A 23,604-nucleotide genomic window follows, 5' to 3' on the forward strand; every position below is an offset into this window, starting at 1 on the left:
GACGCTAATGAAAAAGTTATACCTACGGTCTAAATTAGTTTAATTTCAAAATTTTTTTTTTTAATACGAGGTTTAATTTCATTTTTAAATAGTACCAAAACGACGAAACAGGAGAGACAAAACAAATACGAAAAAGCGCGCGGAACTGGCAGGTTGTAACACACATGGTGCTGACGTCTTGTTATTCCACTATAACAAAGACACGTGTCCTTTGTACAGTGTAGTAAATAATAGTAAGAATAAATCTCACACTAGCATATCCTTTAGGAGTAATGGTGCCTTTACGAGTACAAAATTCTTATGAGTTGAAGGACAAGAGCCAATGTTTAAATCTCCATGGCAGAGTGCAAGTGCTCACTACTAGACATCTTTTACACTTTTGTTAAAATAAACTTGTTAAAAAGTGGGTTATAGTTAGCTTAATTTATTTATTTATTTATTTTTTTTTTTAATTTTTACAAATGAGTGTCCAAATTTATTTGAGTATTGACTATATATCACCAGGTCTTAAAAATCATTAAGTCAATTCTCTTTTACAAGTACAAAGTTTTTATAGAGATGAAGAGCAAAAGCTGACGTTCAAGTCTTCAAGATAGAATACTCACTACTAAACATCTTCTTTTTTGTGAATGTAATATTTCTCAAAAAATAGAATATGATGCGTGTTATAAACATTTTAGCTAAAATAAACTTGTTAAAAAGTGAGTTACAATTAACTTAATTTTTTTTTTTTAATTTTTACAAACGAGAGTGTTCAGATTTATTCAAGTATCTAACTATATATCATGAGATCTTAAAAGCCAATTTCAAAGGGAAAGGTTATGGCGCATCGAGTTGTAGATTGCGTATGAATCAAGCATTTTCTTCACCACATTATGTCACATAGAGTTGTGGAAAAAATATTCTAGTCCTATTTTTTTTTTTTTTTAATTTAGAAAAAAAAGGGGATAAAATCATTTTTAAATTCTCCTTATGACACGGTTAAAAGGACCAACTTGGTTAACTGTATAGTTTGCGTGGGAAAAGCTTTACTGCTGAAGTAGTATAAAGACAAGAAGACCAAGACCAACTGCCCTCATTTTCTTCCTTAGCTAGTTTCTCAGTAAAGCTTGAGAGAGAGTGTGTGAATTATGGATGACCCAGATTTGCATTCACTACCTGGGTTCAGATTTAGTCCCACAGACGAAGAGCTCATTGATGACTACCTGAAGCCGAAGATAACTGGGAAAGATAATAAAAACACTATGCGTCTACCCGTAATTGATATTTGTAAACATGAGCCATGGGATTTGCCAAGTAATTTTCTTAATTCTTAATATCACACACCCACCTTCATATTCTTGGAAAATTTATTGCTTTTGTTGTCAAAGGTAGGAACTTTTTTTTTTTTTTTGGGGTTGTTTCTTGTATTATTAGTTTGTTAATTGTTACAGATTGTTGCTTGTTATAGATTTTTGCTGGACAAGTTTGTTACATTAATTTGATCAAAAGAAATAGTTACATAGATCACGTCTGCTACTTGAATCTATATTTCAATTCCTAGGTTCTAACCTTTGTGTGTGTGTGTGTGTGTGTGTGTGTGTGTTGTTTTCTGGTCTTGGTGTTGTCTGGTTTCATGTTGTATCTAGTTAGCAGTTTCTTTTGTATAAAGACTGATGATTTCTTGGGTGTATGTTCCTTTGCTCTTGTATAGTTGATTTTCTTCTTTAAAACATTACCTTACCAAAAAAAAAAAAAGGTAGTTCATTGAATTTAGAGAGTGATTTAGCACTTACTCAATATGATATGACCATTTGATTTTCTCATTTTAGACCTGGAATTTGTAACTTCATTCTTAGTTTTTAATCTGTTATGTTGAATTTGGTAGTACCATTGTTTTCCCATTTTGTAATTTTGTGCACTTTGTTTACAAAATTCTGAATCACTCATTGTAAAAAAAAATGGTTGAATCTTCTTCATTATGTGACTTCTTGGTCTTTGTAACTTAAATTTTGTTACTAGTTTACTTACCAATAACATAATATTTGCATAATATGCCCATATTAAATAGGGGCTCATTTGATTTTTTTCATTTTTTGGGTGTCAAAATTTTGTGCTTAGTCTGGTTTCTTGGATTGTAGGTTTTGCTAGGATACCTACAAAGGACAAAGAGTGGTACTACTTCACTGAACAGAGCCTGAGGCATAAGAAAGGGAATTCGAAGAACAGGTCAACCGAGAAAGGGTATTGGAAACCAACTGGTACTGATCGGAAAATCATGTCTGGAGGGAAAGTGATTGGAATGAAAAAGACATTGGTCTACCATTTAGGGCGCTCCCCTAATGGAGAAGGGACTAAGTATGTAATTCATGAGTACCGAACAACCAAGGAATTTGATGGAAAACACCCCGGTCAGGTTGGCTTTTGATATTTAGTTTGTTTATTGATGTGAAATTGGCCTGAGATATTTTCTTGATTGCCCAAGTGAATTTTTCTTTTATTTTTCCTGTTGATTAAAGATCGTTTTGCCTCCAAAATCATTTTTACCTTTATTAAAAGAGGATTGATTCAATTAGCAAGGATTGTGGAAGCTGTTAAATTTTGTTAATTTTTAGTGAGTGTTAACATTCTTGCTGAATGATCTCTTGAAATGTTTAATTGGTGAATAAATTGAGTTATCCTTGCTTGAAAAGCTTAGGCTGTTGGCTTATATGAATCTATTATTACTTCAGAATATGAAGATACTTGTGTAACTTTGATAACTTGCCAAACTTCTGCTGATTGTAATAAATCTAAGGGCCAATTCGTCTAAACCCTGAGTCAGTTTTCTGAGCCATTAAGGGTTTCCTCTGTGGTGGCTGAATCACATGATTCTTGTGTTCTATTTTATGCTTTCGCTTCTGCACTCATCTGCAGTTTCTTTAACATAGTATCAAGGCATCTTTAACATTAAAGACTAAATGCATACTTTGCGTGCTTGGCTAAAGGAAAGATGACTAAGTGCTGGTACAGCTCATTTTTCAGCTTTTTGAAAATGGAGCTTTTGAAAACCTATACCTAGAAAAAAATTAAAGTTTAAATTGTACTTTAAAAAAGTGTGATAATGCATTACCAAACATTCTGCATCAATTTTGGTTTTTCGTTTTTATCTTAAATTTGTTTTGGATGATTCTTTTAATTCAAATTTGTTGTGAACAACACACAAGATAATAAAATAGCAAGGACCATATGAAATATAAAATTTATAAATTTATTTTGGTAGACAATGCCAACCAAAATCTATTATTAATAATATGAATTACAACCACAACCAGAAACATAAACAACCCAAATCCTTTATACAGTAAAGGTGTTCTCACCATTAATGCACTAGCAAAGCATTATGTTATGATTCTCACACACAACACAAGTAATATTACCACTCTATTTATAGGATTATCGCATCTTGTTACTTCGCTTTAGAATCATCACACACAACCGGGTAATTATTGGGTACTCTCGGAGTACCATAAATGTGTACTCTCTTCTCTTACATAAATGTGGGTCCCACTAATTAAATTTATGGTGGGACTCACAATTCATGTGGGAGGGGAGAGTACGCATTTATGATACTCCCGGAGTATTCAATAATTTTCCCACACAACTTAAAAGTTACATTACTACTCTATAAATTGGACTATCATGTCTCCTGCCTTCTCTTTGTACTAATGTGGGATTTGTCTCCTTTTACTTAGGAATCAATGTAATTCATTATTCTTGTTATCCATTGTCTCAAATTCCTATTTTGACTAGGTTTGAATTTTCTCAGTGGAATGAAAATCCATTTTTTATTTAATAAGTAATTTGATATTTCTTCATCAATTAAGGGATAGGTACTAAAATCTTATACATAGACAGTGTTGCTAGGGATTGGTGGTTTTGGCTCAAGAGTTAGCCTCATTGAGGAGAGGGGGAGGCTCTTAGGAGAACATAGAGTGGGTTTTTTTTCTCTTTATATTTTTTTTAAAAACTAGTTTGGTGGTTTTTTTTGAGTTGAAAGATACATCTATGATTTGAAAATTTGTTTGTCTTGTTAATGTAAGAGTAACATTGGGTGTATTAAGGTTTTGAGATTGTGAGTATCTCGTTTATGATTTTGTTAGTTGGAATTAAGAGTTTGTATTGGGTGTAATTGGAGTTTGTGACATTTGTGTTTGTGTTTGATGCTTGTGAAAGTGTGCTAATCAAGTTGTGAGGTTTGGTTGAATGTGGTTCTAATCCATATTGCTGATATTGATTGGCGTTGTTGCTTGGGGATGTGGCCTGTGGGCATGGAGTTGACCGAACCATTTAAATTTGTTATTGTATATAGATATTTTTTTAATTGTTCGTGTGAAAGCGCTTCCACCAGCCTCAAATTATATCAACTTTTTTAATCACTGTAAAATTCTAAAATCAATGAAGAAAATTTTAAACTATTTTCTCCCTTGACTCAAAACAAAATTTATGTAGATGCCTTCATGGTGAGTTTGCTTTACTAATGGTGCTTCCTTAAACTGATAACTATAATACATCAAATGGCTTTGTAGGACAACCTCCTCAATTTCATTGTTGTTAGTTATAACATTTCTGATACATATTTACGTACTGTTATTTGCATTTTTGTGGTAATTCAATTTGTAGTATATATTAGGCAATGATGTTTGATTCACTTGGGTGCTTAACATTATGCAGAAGGACTTGGTCCTTATTCGTTTATTCGATAATCGAGAAAAGAGTACCAAAGGTGGACCTGCTGTTTCACTTGATACAACATTTTGCATTGAGGAAACAAAGTCTAAGTCATCGCTGGCTCCTGTATCTCCAGCATTGGAAGTGCAAGCTGAAACAAGTGATCAATCTTATTATGTTAATATTTCTGATGAAATGTTGTCTGATGCTACAGCACCTGTTCAATGTAAAGCTGACAACTGCAACTACCATAATGCTTATGTTGCAGAAAAACAGGAGGCAGAAATGACATCTTCTGAGGTGATAGGACCTAGTTTCAGCATTAGACACTTCTTCTTCTTCTTTTTTGCGAATTGAGAAGTATAGTAAATTAAATTAATCAAGTACTTATCTTGTGCACTAATGTTTCTTCTATCAGGATGGTTTTAATGTGGACGAAATGATGTCTGATGCTACAGAACCTGTTCAATTTAAAAATGAAAACTACAACTACCATGATGCTTATGTTGCAGAAAAACAGAAGGCAGAAATGACGTCTTCTGAGGTGAGAGGACCTAGTTTCAGCGTTAGACACTTCTTCTCCTCTCTTTTTTTTATTCAGAATTTAGAAGTATAGTAAATTAAATTAATCAAGTACTTATCTTGTGCACTCATGTTTCTTCTATCAGGATGATTGCAATGTGGAGAAATATTTGAATATGTTCTCTCCATCCGCATTTGATTTTATTGCTGACAAAATGATGTTTGATGCTACAGCACCCGTTCAATTTAAAAATGACAACTTCAACTCTGAGGTGATAGGACTTAGTTTCAGCATTAGGCACTATCTATGGTTAATTGAAAGTATAGTTAATTAATTAAGTACTTATCTTGTACACTCATATTTCTTCCATCAGGTTGATTTCAATGTGGAGGAAAATTTGAATAAGTTCTGTTTCACGCCTCCAGATGACTCTCCATCAAGTTTACCCCCCATCACTCCTGATGTTTCAGCACAGTCTATGCTAGTACCAACTTCAGTGTCTCCAGAATTAGGCAGTGAAGCAGAAAATTATCCCAGATGTTGTCCTGCTGAAAGATCTGATGGAATAAAATCTAGCACTATACCACCTATTGAGTACAATGGTTATTACACTTATATTTCAAAAAAAGAAGTGGCAGAAATAGCATCTGATGAGGTGAGAAAGGAATTAAATTCAAGCATAAAACAATAACATCTCTCTACCAAGGGTAATAATCTAGTTAAGTACCTATCTTATTCGTTTATATTTCTAACATCAGGCTGATTTGCAGGTGGAGAGAGGCTTTAATATGTTCCCTGTCACACCACAGCAACTAGGTTGGAACATGTTATCCCCATTACACTCGCATATGCAAGCAGGTTTAGGTTCTTCTTGCATCTCTTACCCTTTCACCAATGACTTAAACAGTGGTCATTGGGGGGTGCATCACCAATTTGGCACAAATGAGTCCACTCCCAATATCTCCGAGTCCGGGGATTTGATGCCTTATAACCCAGATGAGTGCTTTCGTTACAATTCTAGCAGTTAAAATAATCTTGCTTTTGATGATGAAACCTAGGAAAACATGGTCTCTATTAAGGACAATGGGTCATAGAAAGATATTGGCAGAAGAGTTTTAAAAATGAATTTGAAAAAAGCTTTGCAAGAAAATATTTATTTTCAAAATAATATTTCAACACAGAATCCTTTTCCCATAACCCAGTTGTAGACTACTATGAATAAAAGACCCTCCCCAAAACCCAAAACCAAACAGTCTTATGTTGCTCCTTTGATTCCCCCTATCAGATTTCTCCCTTGTCCTTCTTTCACTTCACCTACTTTCTCTTCGAACAGACCCCAAGAGAGATCCCCATTAACATGTAGCCCAAACCCCTTTGAACCACTCTCCCCAAAACCCACTCCAACAACCAAACAGACTTATGCCTCGTCCTCAACTCCTCCCTTAAAAACACCATTTAACATAGTTGCATTCTCTTTTCCCCCTTTAGCCTCTCCCTCTAACCAACCAAAATACAGATCCTTTACCTCTCAAGAAGCCCAAGCCCCAAAAGAAGACCACAATATTGAACTACCAAAAGAGACCAAAATATCAGCACATAACAGATACCCTCTCCCTAGTCAGATAGCTCATACCCCCAGGATGGGAACACCCTAAGACAGAAATTTTAAAGACCCAGAAATTTAATGAGTTTATTTTAGTTGATACGGTCTTTATTTTAGTTGATTCTCCCTCCTGATCTCTAAAAAGCCTATGAGACTTTCAAGAAAGAACTAGACATACCGCATTTTAAGAATTTCCCAAATCTTTTGTAGTTCTTTTACAAGTTTCCAGATCTCCCATGGATCATTAGATGGGAATACAAGATAAAAAGACATCCCCAGTATCCTTTCCCCATGCTTACCAGAAAATTTAAACTAAAATGGTGGAATAAGTTTAATTTTGATCATATTTGCCAAGAATTACAGAAAAAGACCTCTTCCTCCCAGACAGAAAGTTCTAATTTCCTTCTAGAAAAAAGTCAAGTTCAGTGCTAGCTTGCCTCCGTCTCAGACAGAAAACAACTACTTGAAGTTGCATCACAAATTTCGGACGATGAAGATGACTCAATAATGGAATCCTCCTCTCCAAATTAGAAGACTCACCCAAAAGCATTTCAAGATTCTTAGGATCCCTATGACATATGACAGACAAAACAAAATGACAGCTCGCTCAGATAGACTCTTCAAAGATAATTTTGGCAGATTACTATTTACCAGCATGCGTGAATAGCCATAGATAGACAATCCAGACAGATCCAGGAAAATCAGATAGACATTCCTGACAGGACACTATTCACCTGCACACGTGAATAGTACTCTAATAGATTCCTTGACAGATTTATCAGAAGCTACTTTATAGTATTTTACAAATTTCCACCGACAGATTAACTTGAGTTAATTAACTCAGGTTACTTTTGAAGACTTACATGGTCCATTTCATCCATAAAGGACAGACTTCGAAGACAAAAGACAGGTTCAAAAATTGAGGTTCAAGTTCTAGGTTGCAATTCCCAAGTTCAAAATAGAGGTCCAAGTTTTAGGCCAACTCCAGAAAGAAGATAGTCCTCTCTCCCTTAGAAAGATTCTTGTAATCCTATAACCCTTCCCTTTAGACAAAATCTTGTAACCTTTCAGTTTCTATGATAGATTTTACTTTGTAATCTTGTAACTATTCAAACAGTTTTATTTTCAAAGCTTGTATCAAAGATAGAAGTTTGTTTTCAAGTTTTATCAAAAATAGAAGTTTTTATTCAAGTAAGATTTTACTAGTTTCTATTTTCATATTCCATATTCCGTTTTAACTTATTTTGAATATATCTATTTTTCTATTTTCTTCTTTATCATCTATTTTATCATTGTTTATGCTTCCATACTACTACTATGCTCTCTCCTAGGTAGTTAAGGGTACTATTGCCTTGTCCTTCCATTCTTTCTATTATTTCCTTTTCTATTCCTTTCTTTAACATTCTTTTTTCTCCGTCTTCATCAATTATGTCTAACTTCTTCTTTTGTTTTGTTTCTATAGCACTAGGATTCTTTCTTTTAGCTTCTATACGTGTTGTTCTTTCCATGACATCTTCTTCTTGCATTATTTCTATAGAACTTCTTTCTTTCTCTACTTTTATCATTTCTACCTTCTTTTGCACTGCGTGAATATAGTCTTTTCTTTCATCAAAGTCTTTCTTGTTGTCTTTATATGCTATAGCTATAGGTCTTTTAGTTGCTTTTAGTTCTCTATCATCTTTTCTACTATTATTCATATGCCAGTTTTCTATTACACTATTCCTTTCATTATGCCAATTATCTGTCATGGTTTTTGCTAAAGGCGATCTATGATGAGGTTTAAACTCTCTTTCTAAATTTAAAAGTTTCATTCTTTCAAGTAAGTCCAAAAAACTATCATTTTTTCTTTCTACTTTAGAATATAGAGTGGATCTTTCAATAGTTTCTAAAGATTCTAATTTTTTATTAATCATGTCTAACAAACTATTATTGTGTCTATCAGTCTATCAGTTAATTTTATCTCCTGTTAATGTACTCCAATTATTTGTGCTATTATTATAGTTATAATCATTTATATCACTGTTAGGATCAGAATCTGTTTCATCTTCTTCAAAAAAGGGATACATAAATTATTTTAATAATTAATAAAGAGTTTTCTTTGACAGACTCGAGTGCTGATAACATAAATTGTATACAAGAAAGATTAATACCTTTAAAATATTATGAAAGATCATCTAAAAGATTAACTCGGATACTTAATTATAAATTACCTAATGATCACACATGTTTTGAAACTATTTTTAGACCTTTTTTCTGAAGTTATTTTAAGAAATCCCTTTATGGCTTTACTTTACCCTCTTTTGATGACAGATGAAGGAATTAAAATTAATATACTAGTTTTTAGATTCACCTCACCCCTAATCCCGAAAGAAATCTGTTCCCTTAATAGAGTCACTATCCTAAAAGATAAAGAAAGAATCTATAGAACAAAAGGACATTTGACAGAAAAATCACTGATGAGAACCAGATGTGAGCTGGCCGAGCTTCCATATAGTAGCTAGTGTCTCAAGCTGGGAGAGTACTCCAGATAGTAAGTTTCATATAATTAAGTCCTCCAATTTGTGCGGCTACTAATTGGAACCTTTATACTTGAGAACTAGAATCTTAGAGAATTTGGACCTCAATTTTTGAATATATAGTTATCTTTTCAATTTTTTTTCTCCATTTTTAGTGTCAATTTAGTACAAAATATTTTGGTCAAGTAAAAATAAGTCAAATTTGCAGGTTTTAGTTAGCTCAACTGATAAAATCTCTTATGATTGAATAAGAAATCTAGGGTTTCATCCCCGCCTACACCAAAAACTAATTAGTGTCTTAGTCTGATGATAAAAAGTTATTATTTAGAGCGGACGCCATAGATTGAAACTATCTCCACCAAAAAAAAAAAAAGTCAAATTTTATTTGGTTAAAGTAAGTTTGGATTAATGATGATGCTCATGATCTCAATGGACTACTTGATTCACATTCACTCAAGAGCTTGGATGGAAGACCTAGACAAAAAAATAAATAAATAAAGGATCAAATACTCATCAAAAGGAACATCAATGTGGTGTTGACCAAAACCGCTCCAATGATAGTTAGAACTTAAAACTCACACAATGTGGTATAGAACATTGTGTTTGCTAAGTTGTGCACTCATACTATTGGAGGCTTGTTTAATATAGGATTTGGCTAATGTAATTGCCAAAAGGACATTTGACAAAAAAATCACTTGATGACCAGTTGACAGATAATGAAATAGAGATTTGTTCTTATTCTCCCACTGCTTTTTTGCATAGGCACCAACATATAGTCCAAAATCCTTGTGAAAAAGAATTTAGTGGAAAAGATATAAAAGATGGAACTATGCTTACAATTTCTTTTAGTCAATATGAATGAACTGATAGTTTGACAAATGTACCAAACAAAATTATAATAAATAACATACACCCTTTATAGTATGCTCAGATACTCATACAACAGATATTTTAATAAAAGAATTTTTGACAGATACCCATTTACTAATCATTAAAGAAAACATTAATTGTGGTAATTTCTTGAACAAAGACAAATTTAATTACTTAACAAATAGAGTTAATCATAAGTCCTTGATAGATTTTTCCTAGTTCATTATAAGGGTTGATGAAAGACTTTATGGAGAAGCTTTATTTCACATATTCTCGCAGAATGAGATATATAGTAATACATACAAAATGGATAGAATCATGGTAGACTTTTGTAAAGTTTTTGAACTCCAATCACATTGGCATTGACAGACTTCAGAATCATGGTAGACTTTGTAAAGTTTTTGAACTCCAATCACTTTGGCATTGACAGACTTCATTATGACTACTCTTATACCACTACTCAGCGAGAGCACAAAGGTGTTGAGAAAGAAGTTTGTTCTATTATATATGCTTTAATTTTTAAAAATGATTTTCTTATAAAACATTTCAAAGGAATTTTACAGAAAAACATTGACATCGAAGTTTTTGAAATGAATTTTAAAGAAGCTTTGCAAAGAAATGTTTATTTTCAAAATATTTCTTATTTTCAAGATATTGTTTCTGGACATAATGATATACCAACTAATCCTTTTACCAAAAGCCAATTGCAGAATAATATGAATAAAAGACCCTCCAAGGCAGACATGAAAGGAAAGGGCAAGGCACCAACGATGCAAACCAAAGAAATCCGAAAGGCTTCAATGAAGATTTCAGATAAGCATGAAGGTGTCTCGATGGAGACAATATCCCTTCAAGATACGTTGCTAGCAGAGGCAATGTATTCATGTGGTGGAAAAAGTGAAATTCTACAAGAAGTGCTCCACACCGATCTCATTTTTCAAGACGGAGAATTTACAAACAGCCTTCACCCTCAGACAGAAACTGAAAGTTAAAAAACGTGTACAAAACACCTTTGAACGTTTAGACCCCCAAAATACAACTTAACCAAATCAAGCAATATGTCAAACAACAAGTGTGCGGAAACTTAACACATGTTATAATATGAAATTGGTTAAACAACTATCTAAGCCATAACAAAATAAAACCACAGCAGATAAAATAAAGGCAAAGATAGAGAGGAAGAAAGATGCAAACACAAAGACAACACGCGATGTGTTATCGAAGAGGAAACCGAAGTCCTCGGCGAAAAACCTCTCCGCCGCCCTCCAAGCGGTAATCAATCCACTAGAAAATACAGTTGGGATACAAGGACAGCAATAGACCCTCCAAGCCTAATCTACCCAGTGCACCTAAGCCCTCCAAGCTTCTTGCTCCAACGAGGTTGCGCCGAACCTTTTTCTTTTCTATCTTCCCGGATTCCGCTACTAGACCATAGCATCAACCAATGAAGATTGGCTCCTTCCTAACTGCTTCCCAGAACTCCAAACAACTGTCTCACAGAGATGATAATGGTGAAAACCAGGTTTGGTATAATGCCTCTCAAGGATTTGACAATGGAGAGGAAGAGAGCAAGGGAATTTGAAGAGACTCTAAGGTATAGATTGTGGGTGAAGCAATCTGGTTTTTCTTTAGGGTTTCTCTCTCAAAATTCTCTCTAGAAGCTCTCTTTCAATCGTGGGTTAAAGGGGTATTTATACTGGAGTGGGAGAGGAATGTGAAACATCAGGTTTTACAAAACAGGGGTGGCTCGCGGCTTGACCAAGTCGCGAGATCCAGTCGCGAGTTAACCATATGACCAGTTGTCCTGTTTTGTCCTGTAGTGCTCCAGCTAGCATGACTGTTCATCTTCCAGCATGCTTGGCACGTGTGCAGCTTCTGGCGGCTTGCAGCCGCGAGTCCACCCGCGAGTCCCAGCCGCGAGTCTCTGTTTTCTTGCACACTCTTGAGCAAACTTCACTCTATCTCACTCACTACCCTTACAACAAACCCACCTAAATACAGGGTTACTAAATGCTGAATTACAAGCAAATTTGGCACGGAATAAAGCCAATTAGATGGTTGAATAAATTCAACCTTACAGAAACCTTTATTCCAAAAGACCCTTAAGGCTTTGGAATTACATCTTGTTAGCACTAGTGCATTTATTGAAGCACTTGGTTGTTAACTCCTTAGCAAGGAGGATGGAGATTCAAGCTCCACAAAGACAGAATCATAGTCTCTAAAAAGCTATGTTATGTGAACAAGCTTTTCAAAACTCCACCCTAAGATTCAACAAAAAACAAGACTTGCCATTAGAACCTTACCCCCTGAAAGTCAACAAAATATACTAACTCATAAAGCCATAACAAGTTCTTATGACAGATGGATGTATCTTTTTAAAGTTTTAGTTTCTACAACATTTATCAGCACAGAAGACATGATAGATGACATAGAGCTATCCCATAAAGCCACATGGTATGAAAGCTTTGGAGAAATAGAAAGAGTTTATGATGGACAGTATCCCTATCCGGGATTACTTATCAACACAGAGACAGAGGATCCAGTGATTTGTGATCCTTTATGGTTATTTGAGATGCTAGAAGCAGGGTTTATCAGCAAGTTAATCCTAACTTCTAGATTTCAGATTAGTTTATTTCCCAAAGTCATCCCAGAAGCAGCCACACAAATTGGAGGACTTAATTATATGAAGCTTACTATCAAAAGTACTCTCCCAGCTTGGGACACTAGCTACTATATGGAAGCTCGACCAGCACACATTCTGGTTCTCATTAGTGATTTTGGTAGTAGCTCTGACTACAACTGGTATACAGGAGAAACTCATTTATCACTGAAAGATTCATATGCTCTGGCTCAAGAATGGTCTAATTTTATGAACAACAAGATTTATGAAGTACAAAAAGAATTAGACAGTGACTTCCACTTATATGGCTACACCAGCAAGATAGCCGTATATGGACCAAGACCTTCAACAAGGAGGCTTATTGGAAAAAGAAAGATTGCTAAGGATCACAGAATAATGACAAAGAATCGTGCCCCCACCTATCTTCCTATTTCATACTGTGTTCTATGTGACAATTATGGAGTACTGCATGAGCATGAGCAGTATGAAGATAACTTTGATCCGCTCGATTATGATAACTACGCAAATACAGATTGATAGATAGACAGACATGCTCTCCCAAACAGACAACTTCGACAGATCACTATTCACCTGCGACATATCACTATTCACTACGACAGATCACTATTCACCTACAACAGATCACTATTCACCAACACGCGTGAATAGCTTCTAGACAGATCCAAGACAGTCCAAATAAATACAGACAGATGTTCATAAGTCACTACTGCTCACTAGCATGCGTGAAAAGAAACCTGATAGATTCCCAAACAGACTACTGCTCATCAATAGTAATATTCTTCCACCGACAGAATAACTTGAGTTAACTTTACTGAATCAGGTTACTTTTGAAGACTTACTATGGTTCATTTCATCTATAAAAGGACGGACTCTGAAGACAGAAGATAGGTTCAAAAAATTGAGGTTCAAGTTCTAGGTTCCAATTCTCAAGTTCAAAATAGAGGTCCAAGTTTTAGGCCAACTCCATAAAGAAGATAGCCCTCTCTCCCTTAGAAAGACTCTTGTAATCCTTCCTTTTTTGTAATCCTGTGACCCTTCCCTTCAAACAGAATCTTGTAACATTTCAGTTTCTAAAACAGGTTTTACTTTGTAATCTTGTAACTCTTCAGACAGTTTTATTTTCAAAACTTGGATCAAAGACAGAAGTTTTTTTCAAATTCTGTTTTCAAATTCCATATTCCATTTTAACTTATTTTGAATATATCTATTTTGCTATTTTCTTCTTTATCATCTATTTTATCATTGTTTATGCTACCCAAGAGAGAGCACAGCAGTAATATGGAAGCATAAACAATGAAAAAATAGATGATAAAGAAGAAAATAGCAAAATAGATATATTCAAAATAAGTCAAAACGGAATATGGAATATGAAAACAGAAACTAGTAAAATCTTAATTGAATAAAATTTTTTGTCTTTGATAGAACTTGAAAACAAACTTCTATCTTTGATACAAGCTTTAAAAATAAAACTGTCTAAAGAGTTACAAGATTAAAAAGTAAAATCTATCTTTGAAATTGAAAGGTTACAAGATTTTGTCTGAAGGGAAGGGTTACAGGATTACAAGAGAGGAAGGATTACAAAAGTCTTTCTAAGGGAGAGAGGGCTATCTTCTTTTTGGGAATTGGAACCAAACTTGAGAACTAGAAACTTAGAGAATTTGGACCTCAATTTTTTAACCTATCCCCCGTCTTCGGAGTTTGTCCTTTTATAGATGAAATGGACCATGGTAAATTTTCAAAAGTAACTTGAGTTAGTTAACTCAAGTTAATCTGTTGGTGGAAACTTGTAGAATACTATAAAGTAGCTTCTGATAAATCTATCTTGGAATCTATTAGAGTACTATTAACGCATGCTGGTAAATAGTAATCTGCCATAATTATCTTTGAAGGGTCTGTCTGAGTGAGCTGTCATTCTGTTTTGTTTGTCATATGTCATAGGGATCCTGAGAATCTTGATATGCTTCTGGGTGAGTCTTGTAATTTGGAGAGGAGGATTCCATTATTGTGTCATCTTAATTGTCTGAAATTTGTGATGCAGCTTCAAGTAGTTGTTTCTTAAGATGTTTTCTGTCTGAGACAGAGGCAAGCTGGCACTAAACTTGACTTTTTTTCTAGAAGTAAATTAGTACTTTTTTTCTAGGAGGAAGATGACATTTTCTGTAATTCTTGGCAAATATGATCAAAATTAAACTTATTCCACCATTTGAGTTTAAATTTTCTAGTAAGCATGGGGAAAGGATACCGAGGATGTCTTTCTATCTTGTATTTCCATCTAATGATTCATGGGAGATCTGGAAACCTGTAAGAGAATTGCAAAAGATGTGGGAAATTCTTAAGATGCGGTATGTCTGGTTCTTTCCTGAAAGTCTCAGAGGCTTTTAAGAGATCAAGAGGGAGAATCATAGCTTCAAGACCGTAGGAATTCCACCAGTCAATGAACCATCTTAGTATCATTATATATTTCTTTCTATACTTATCAAAACAGAAAAACCAAGTATGTCTGTAAATATTATTTAGGAGTAAAAGGAACCTATCCCAGGCTTCTATATAATCATAATAATTATAAAACTGGGGGTCAAAGGGTTGGGAAAAATTCTTAGTAATCCAGGGTTGTGCTCTCCATTGGGAGAGTGTGAGGATTTGTTTTATGACTACTTTAGAGTAGCCAATTCTGTTTGGGTCTTGAAAGCAAGGCATATGTGTTACCAGGATTAAGTCTGTATCAACTAAAATAAACTCATAAAATTTATGGGTCTTTAAAGTTTCTGTTTTAGGGTGTTCTCATCCTGGAGGTACGAGCTGTCTAACTAGGGAGAGGGTATCCGTTATGTGCTGATATTCTGCTTCAATCCATAGAATAAAATTTCAAGAATCTTTTGGTAGTTCAATACTATGGTCTTTTTTTGGGGCTTGGGCTTCTTGAGAGGTAGAGGATCTGTATTTTGGTTGATTAGAGAGAGAGGCTAAAGCGGGAAAAGATGATGCAACTATGTTAAATGGTGTTTTTACGGGAGGAGTTAAGGGCGAAACATAAGTCTGTTTGGTTGTTAGAGTGGGTTTTGGGGAGAGTGGTTCAAAGGGATTTGGGCTACATGTTAATGGGATCTCTCTTGGGGTCTGTTTGAAGAGAAAGTAGGTGAAGTGAAAGAGGGACAAGGGAGAAATCTACTAGGGGGAATCGGAGGAGCAACATAAGACTATTTGGCTCTGGGTTTTGGGGAGTTGCTCTTATCTGCAGGGGAACTCATCTTCCCTACAGGAATTCACGAGTTAGGAAATTAGGAATCGAATTAGTTTCTCCTTTAATATATTCAATATCAAAATAAAAAACACTTAAAATAGCTTGCCATCTGGCAAAACTCTATTTGGAAACAAGATTTTGAACATCTTTTTGTAAAACTTCTTTAACACTTTTACAATCAACTCAAATTAAAAAATTTTGATTAAAAAGATAATTTTGAAATTTTGAAACACATAATATGATAGATAAAAAAAATTTCTTAATAGCGCTGTAATTCTGTTGGGTAGCTGACCAGGAGCCAAAATGGAATCTATCAATTTGTTCTTTGGTATCATTTTTTGCTACTGTTTTAGAATTCCACCATAACCTAAGTTAGAAGCATCTGTCTCAACAATTTTAAAAGTATTAGGGGAAAGAATAACAATACAAGGGAGTTGCTTAACATATTTTTTTTATTTGCCTGATTATCATAGTATGTTTTTCTGTCCATGGAGGAGGATTCTTCTCTAGCCTTTTATACAAGGGTCTGCATATCTTTCTTAATCCTTGAAAGTAATCTGAAACATAATTTAGATTGCCAAAAAATCTTTGTAGCTGATTTTTATCTTTTATTTCATCTGGGAATTTATCTGCAAATTGAATAGCTCTGTCAATGGGGCTTAAGGTTCCCTTGTAAATATTATGACCTAAAAATTGGATTTTGTCTTTAAACAAATTTATCTTAGTAGCTGAGATAACTAATCCATTATGTTTAATTACTTTGACAAATATATCTAAATGTTTCCAATGGTCATCGATTGATTTAGAAAAAATTAAGACATCATCTCTATAAACAATTGAAAAATCTATAAAAGGTGTAAATGTATCATTCATTATATTTTGAAATTCACTAGGTGCATTTTTTAAACCAAAAGGCATGACATTCCACTCATAATGGCCAGAAGGGATTGTAAAGGCAGTTTTATATCTGTCTTTCTCATCTATCTGTATCTACCAAAATCCACTTTTTATATCAAATTTAGAAAATATGGTTGCTTCATGAAGTCTGTCAAGTAAATCTTTCTTATTAGGAATAGGATATCTTATCCATTGTAATACTTTATTTAAAGGTTTATAATTTATAACTAATCTTGGAACTCCTCTTTCCAATTCTACCTGTTTATTAACATAAAAAACAACACTGCTCCAAGGAGACTTGTTTTTTCTGATTTGACCTTTAATTAAAAGATCTTCAATTTCTTTTTTATAGTGTTCTAATAATTCATTGTTCATTTGTATTGGTCTAGCTTTCATAGGTATCTGTCTTTCATTAAAGTTTTTTTCATAAGGTAATTGTACTATATGTTGGTGCCTATGCCAAAAAGTAGTAGGGAGATTAGAACAAATTTCTACCTTAATCTGTTGTCTGAATACTTTTATTTTATGATTTAATATGGGATCTATCAATTGATCAGCAATTCTTTCATATATTATTTCTGACTTTAAAGATAACAAATGTCTGTTTTTCCTATAAATTCTTTCTTTATCAATTTCTTTTATTATGGAAGTATTATCTAGTGAATAGATTTCTTTCGGGATAGGTGGTAAAATGAATTTAAATAGTATTTCTTTTCCTAACACATTAGTTTTAATTCCTTCGTTTGTTGTTTAGAAGGGATAAAGTAAGGCCATAAAGGGATTTCCTAAAATAATTTTAGAAGAAAGGTCTTTAATCAAAACAAAAACAGTTTCAAAACATACTCCATCATTGCATATATGAACATTAGGTATTTTGTAATTAATTATGAGCTTTTCTCCATTAGCTTGAGTTAATCTTTCAGATGATTTTCATAATACTTTAAAGGTATTAATCCTTCTTGTATACAATTCATGTCAGCACCTGAGTCTATTAAAGCAATTTCTGTGAAAGAAAACTCTTTATTAATTACTAAAGTAATTTATGTATGCCATTTTTGGAAAATTACTCTGTCAATTAAACTCAAGAAATTATGTCTATTGTGAGCATATTTTTCTAATGAAGGGGGGTCTATCATAGGTTTAGACAATTCTTTCAAATTTATTATTTCTGCAATATTTTGTTCATCTATGTTTGTGGAATTATCTTCTTTAATTCCTTGTTTTACCATTTTTGCTTCTGTCATTAAGTCTTGTAGAGTTATTGGTTTTATATCTACTCCATCTTGTTTCATTTTTGTCTTTTCTTTCTTATCTTTTTCTTTCTTAGCTTTTTCTCTTTTTGCACATTCTGTAACATAAAGTCCATATTTTCTACACTTAAAACAAGTAATAGGTATGTCTATAGAATCTTTCAACTTTAGTAAATGGTCTTTTTTATCTTTTAAATGATTAGGTAGGTTGTCTATCAATTTTATTATTATGTCTTTTTGTTTCCTTTTTCTTTTATTGATTTTGAGTGGGTTCATTGATTTTAGTTCTTCCTTTTTCATTACTTGGTCTACCTCTTTCTGTTTAACGTCAAACATTTCCATTAATTTATTTACTATATCTTTCTCAAACTCTAATTTACCAATTTGTTTAACAATTTTATTATGTCTATCACATTGTTTCTTAGTATGTCCATATTGTTTACATTTATGACAAATAGTATTTCCAGTGTGTCTATCATTATTCTCATTATCTGATGACTCAGTAGTATTTAAAACTGTAATGTCTCTTTTTCTGTCTATATCTAAAGGTGAATTTAAAATTTCTATCTTTTTAGTTAATTCTGCCAAACTATTGTTTTGGGTATATATCATAAATCTTTCAATTGATTTTAGTGTTTCATCAATTTTTTCTTTTAAACTATCATTTTTCTTAGAACTATCATTTTTCCATCTTTTGTTGACTAAACCATCATTTTCTTTCTCTTTCCTTATCATGTCTCTTTCTTTTTCTATGTCTTTTTCTATATCTAACTTCTTACATAGAGTTTCTTTTGAGTTGGTTCGCTTAAGAGTACTGTTGCCTTGTCTTTCCATTCTTTCTATCATTTCTTTTACTATTCCTTTCTTTAACATTCCTTTTTCTTTGTCTTTATCAATTATGTCTAGTTTGTCTTGCACTATTTCAATATGACTATTGTCTTTCTTTTCCATAAAAGTTGTCTTTAAGTCTTTCAAGTCATGATTCTTGTTATTTTTCTTATAGTCTTTCTTATTGTCTTTATATGTTATGGCTATAGGTCTCTCAATTGCTTTTAGTTTTCTACCATCTTTTCTATTATTATGACAATTTTCTATTACACTATTCCTTTCGTTATACTAATTATCTGTTATGGTTTTTCCTTCCTTAATTGTAGGACAACCTCCTCCATTTCATTGTTGTTAGTTATAACATTTCTGATACATATTTACATACTGTTATTTGCATTTTTGTGGTAATTCAATTTGTAGTTTATATTAGGCAATGATGTTTGATTCACTTGGGTGCTTAACATTATGCAGAAGGCGTTGGTCCTTATTCGTTTATTCGTTGATCGAGAAAAGAATACCAAAGGTGGACCTGCTGTTTCACTTGATACGACATTTTGTATTGAAGAAACAAAGTCTAAGTCATCGCTGGCTCCTGTATCTCCAGCATTGGAAGTGCAAGCTGAAACTCATCAAACAAGTAATCAATCTTGTTGTGTTAAAATTTCTGATGACACGTTGTCTGATGCTACAGCACCTGTTCAATGTAAAACTGACAACTACAACTACCATAATGCTTATGTTGCAGAAAAACAGGAGGCAGAAATGACATCTTCTGAGGTGATAGGACCTAGTTTCAGCATTAGACACTTCTTCTTCTTTTTTGCGAATTGAGAAGTATAGTAAATTAAATTAATCAAGTACTTATCTTGTGCACTAATGTTTCTTCTATCAGGATGGTTTTAATGTGGACGAAATGATGGCTGATGCTACAGAACCTGTTCAATTCAAAAATGACAACTACAACTACCAAAAATGCTTATGTTGCAGAAAAACAGAAGGTGGAAATGACATCTTCTGAGGTGATAGGACCTAGTTTCAGCATCAGGCACTTTTTTTTTTTTTTTTCGAATTTAGAAGTATAGTAAATTAAATTAATCAAGTACTTATCTTGTGCACTCATGTTTCTTCTATCAGGATGATTGCAATGTGGAGAAATATTGGAATATGTTCTCTCCATCCGCATTTGATTTTAATGCTGATGAAATGATGTTTGATGCTACAGCACCTGTTCAATTTAAAAGTGACGACTTCAATTCTGAGGTGATAGGACTTAGTTTCAGCATTAAACACTATCTATGGTTTTTTTTTTTTTTTTGCGGGGGGGGGGGGGGGGGGTTGGAATTGAAAGTATAGTAAATTAATTAAGTACTTATCTTGTGCACTCATATTTCTTCCATCAGGTTGATTTCAATGTGGAGGAAAATTTGAATAAGTTCTGTTTCACACCTCCAGATGACTCTCCATCAAGTTTACCTCCCATCACTCCTGATGTTTCAACTTTTATTGGTAATAAATCTTCTTATGAAGAAACACATTCTGAACCAACATTGGCTCCAGCATCTCAAGCATTGCTGGAGCAAGCTGAAAAGCATCCTACTAATGGCAGACCAAGATTTTACATTGTTGCACCCCTTGCATGTAACAATGGTTATAATGCGTACACTGCGGAAAATCAAGTGGCAGAATTAGAAGCTGCAGAAGTAAGAAAAGATTTTACTTTCAGCTTTAAACAGTTTTTTTTTTTTTTAATATTTTTTTATAATAATTTGATAGCTACAATTGGGGAGGGGGTATTTGAACACTAGGAGATGCCAACTAGTTGAGCTACAAGGGTTAGAACAGTTGTTATTATTATAAAATTGTGGGAATTGGAAGTGCCGATAACTAATTATACACTTATCCTGGTTATTCATGTTTCTTCTATCAGTTTGAGCTGGAAATGGAGGAAGCACTCAAAATGTTCTATCCCCATCCACCAGAGCCATTAGATTGCAACTTTTCCTCCCCACCAACTTTAACCTCCGTTACACCTGCTGTTTCATTTACTACCTCCGTTAAAGCTTCTCTTGAAGAAGCACAGTCTATGCTAGTACCAGCTTCAGTGTCTCCAGAATTAGGCAGTGAAGCAGACAATTATCCCAGATGTTGTCCTGCAGAAAATTCTGATGCAATAACATCTAGCACTATACCACCTATTGAGTACAATGGCTATAACGCTAATGTTTCAAAAGAAGTGGCAGAAATAACATCTGATGAGGTGAGAAATGAATTAAATTCAAGCATAAAACAATTGCATCTCTCTTCCAAGGGTAATTATCTAGTTAAGTACCTATCTTATTCGTTTATGTTTCTAACATCAGGGTGATTTGCAGGTGGAGGCAGGCTTGAATATGTTCCCTGTCACACCACAGCCACTAGGTTGCAACATGTTATCCCCATTACACTCGCATATGCAAGCAGATTTCGGTTCTTCTTGCATCTCTTACCCTTTCACCAATGACTTAAACAGCAGTCATTGGGGGGTGCATCACCAATCTGGCACATATGAGTCAGCTCCCAATATCTCCGAGTCCTGGGGTTTGACTCCTTATAACCCAGATCACTGCTTTCGTTACAAGTATAGCAGTCAAAATAATCTTGCTTTTGATGATGAAACCCAGGAAAACATGGTCTCTGTTAAGGACAATGGGTCATGCCGTAGCTCAGATGCCATCGCAGAGGTAAGTGAAAACTCTCAAGATATCTTTTATTTATTGATCTTGCAAGTTTTTCCAACAAATTTCAAGTTGTGATAATTTGCAGCTCAAGACTCATTATACTCGTTTGTGGGTACTTTTTGATATATTTGATGTGGTTTCTTTGTGTTTATGATCTTCAGATAAATTGGTCTTCTGAAAACTAACCTTGCATTGTTATTATGCAACAGTTTGAGCTAGAGTATCAAGATTTGTTGTGCCTTGAAGAGATCATCAATCCAAAGGTTTCACCAGGGTTGTTAAAATCAGGATCATATCTAGGATCTTTGGGAGGGTCTTCGGATCAGATCATAGGATCTGATTGAAGATCTTAAAATTTTGCAATTAAAGAATGTCAATGATTTAGATAGATAATTAATTCTTAATATTACTTATAAGACAAGGTAAAAAAAAATTATGGCTTTCTCGGGAAGTACTTATGAAAAAAAAAAAAAAGTCTTTCCTGGAAAGAGTTGAAGAATTTTTAATACTCTTTGAAGACAGCTAAATTAAAAAGGATATTAGTCTTTCTTATAAAGTTCAAAAGAAAGTTTAATATTCTTTAAAAACAAAGCTAAAAGTCAAAGAATTATTAATATTCTCTGAAATCCCTCATGTAAAATCCCTCATGTGAGCAACATTCAGCCAAAGTTTTGGGAATTTTGCTGAAAATGGGTCATCTTCCTTTTCCCACTTACATTTGCAAACATTCCCTAAAGTCTTCTCACAGTGATTCACTCTTTTTCAACTCAAAAGAAAAAGAGACTTCTAGTCTTTTACAAACCAAAGACCCATGGTCTTTTACAATCAAAGGCCTATGGCCTACTTTTACAACTTATTGTCATTGGAACTTGGGTTGTTACTCTTCCCCACTTTCCCACCCCACCCCCCAGAAAAATAGTCTTAAAAAGACTACCAAATTGGGTTCCTTACTTTGGTTCCAGTATAAACGTTTCTCTAAAAGAAACCACAATCTGGGTTGGAATTTTAATAGTCCCTCTTAAAAGACTCAAATTAATGTTTAAATCATTGACATTTTAGATTTGTAGAATTGTGAGATTTAAGATCCTGATCAAGATTTTAGCAACCCTCAGACTTCGTTACAGAGTGAAAACAAGTACAGTCTTCACTTCTGTGTATAATGCAATTTGTATTTTATATCTCCGGGATCTCTTCTTACATGGAGTGGGTATCCTGGTGATACTAAATACCTTCCCGTGTATGATGTTGATGAGCACTGGTTAGCTTTGGTCGTCTTGCAAAGTGAACCTTACAAGTGCAGTACGTCATCATCTGCTGGTGTTGTGAACCAGTTCTATATGTATATAATGAATCAAGCAATCGTTTGGAATTAGTAGAAGGATTTGGCAACTAAAAGATTGGAGCAAGACTTTGTTGTTGTTAAATCTGTATACAATGCGATTTATGTTCAGTTGTATTGGATAATTGTCGTTTTTCTGTAAACATGTAATAAAGTGTTCAACAGGAGATTTTCTTTAATATTATCTTCTTTAATCTTTGGGACAGTTATATTCGATTTAAGGTACATGGCCACAAACTTGTTTGCTGGAATGTGGGCGTTTTTAAGATGCTTATTGTGTGTTAGACAAAGAACAATGCATGAAAATTGTTATCAGTGAGAAAGTCAAGCTAGAATTGAACTGTACAATGAAAAAGGCTAATGCACACAGGATGGGAATGAGTGACATGGTCTACGACCTCAAGGTTGAAGGTGCTCTAGTAAGGGGCTTTTGGCTTATATAATCCGGTAGTTTTAAATGATTACAGGGATGTCATTTAGGTAAGAATTT

General features: G+C 33.8%; 1 protein-coding gene across 2 annotated transcripts; it reads left to right on the forward strand.

Annotated features, from left to right (window-relative positions):
• The first annotated feature begins 1,058 nt into the window (after nt 1-1,058).
• LOC126698726 (uncharacterized) lies at nt 1,059-23,319 on the forward strand. 2 transcript variants are annotated; one of them, XM_050396131.1, is made up of 10 exons: nt 1,061-1,296; nt 2,121-2,395; nt 4,693-4,989; nt 5,108-5,233; nt 5,358-5,483; nt 5,586-5,631; nt 20,505-20,758; nt 20,986-21,315; nt 21,431-21,778; nt 21,985-23,319. In XM_050396131.1, the coding sequence occupies exons 1-10, from the start codon at nt 1,131-1,133 to the stop codon at nt 22,117-22,119; spliced, it is 2,103 nt and encodes a 700-aa protein (XP_050252088.1). In that variant the 5' UTR covers nt 1,061-1,130; the 3' UTR covers nt 22,120-23,319. The 2 variants fall into 2 exon arrangements, with proteins under 2 accessions (XP_050252089.1, XP_050252088.1); XM_050396132.1 differs by lacking the exons at nt 5,358-5,483; nt 5,586-5,631 and adding an exon at nt 20,193-20,318 and having other exon boundaries at nt 1,059-1,296; nt 20,459-20,758.
• Nucleotides 23,320-23,604: the final 285 nt, after the last annotated feature.

Source organism: Quercus robur, chromosome 9 (assembly GCF_932294415.1).
Source record: "Quercus robur chromosome 9, dhQueRobu3.1, whole genome shotgun sequence".
Classification (NCBI taxonomy): domain Eukaryota; kingdom Viridiplantae; phylum Streptophyta; class Magnoliopsida; order Fagales; family Fagaceae; genus Quercus; species Quercus robur.

Excerpts from the sequence above, each read along its gene's own strand:
- LOC126698726 (XM_050396132.1), top strand. The coding sequence starts at position 1,131 with ATGGATGACCCAGATTTGCATTCACTACCTGGGTTCAGATTTAGTCCC. Across the intron at positions 4,990-5,107 it reads CAGAAATGACATCTTCTGAG|GATGGTTTTAATGTGGACGA; the intron begins GTGATAGGACCT and ends TTCTTCTATCAG. Across the intron at positions 20,319-20,458 it reads GTGACGACTTCAATTCTGAG|GTTGATTTCAATGTGGAGGA; the intron begins GTGATAGGACTT and ends TTCTTCCATCAG.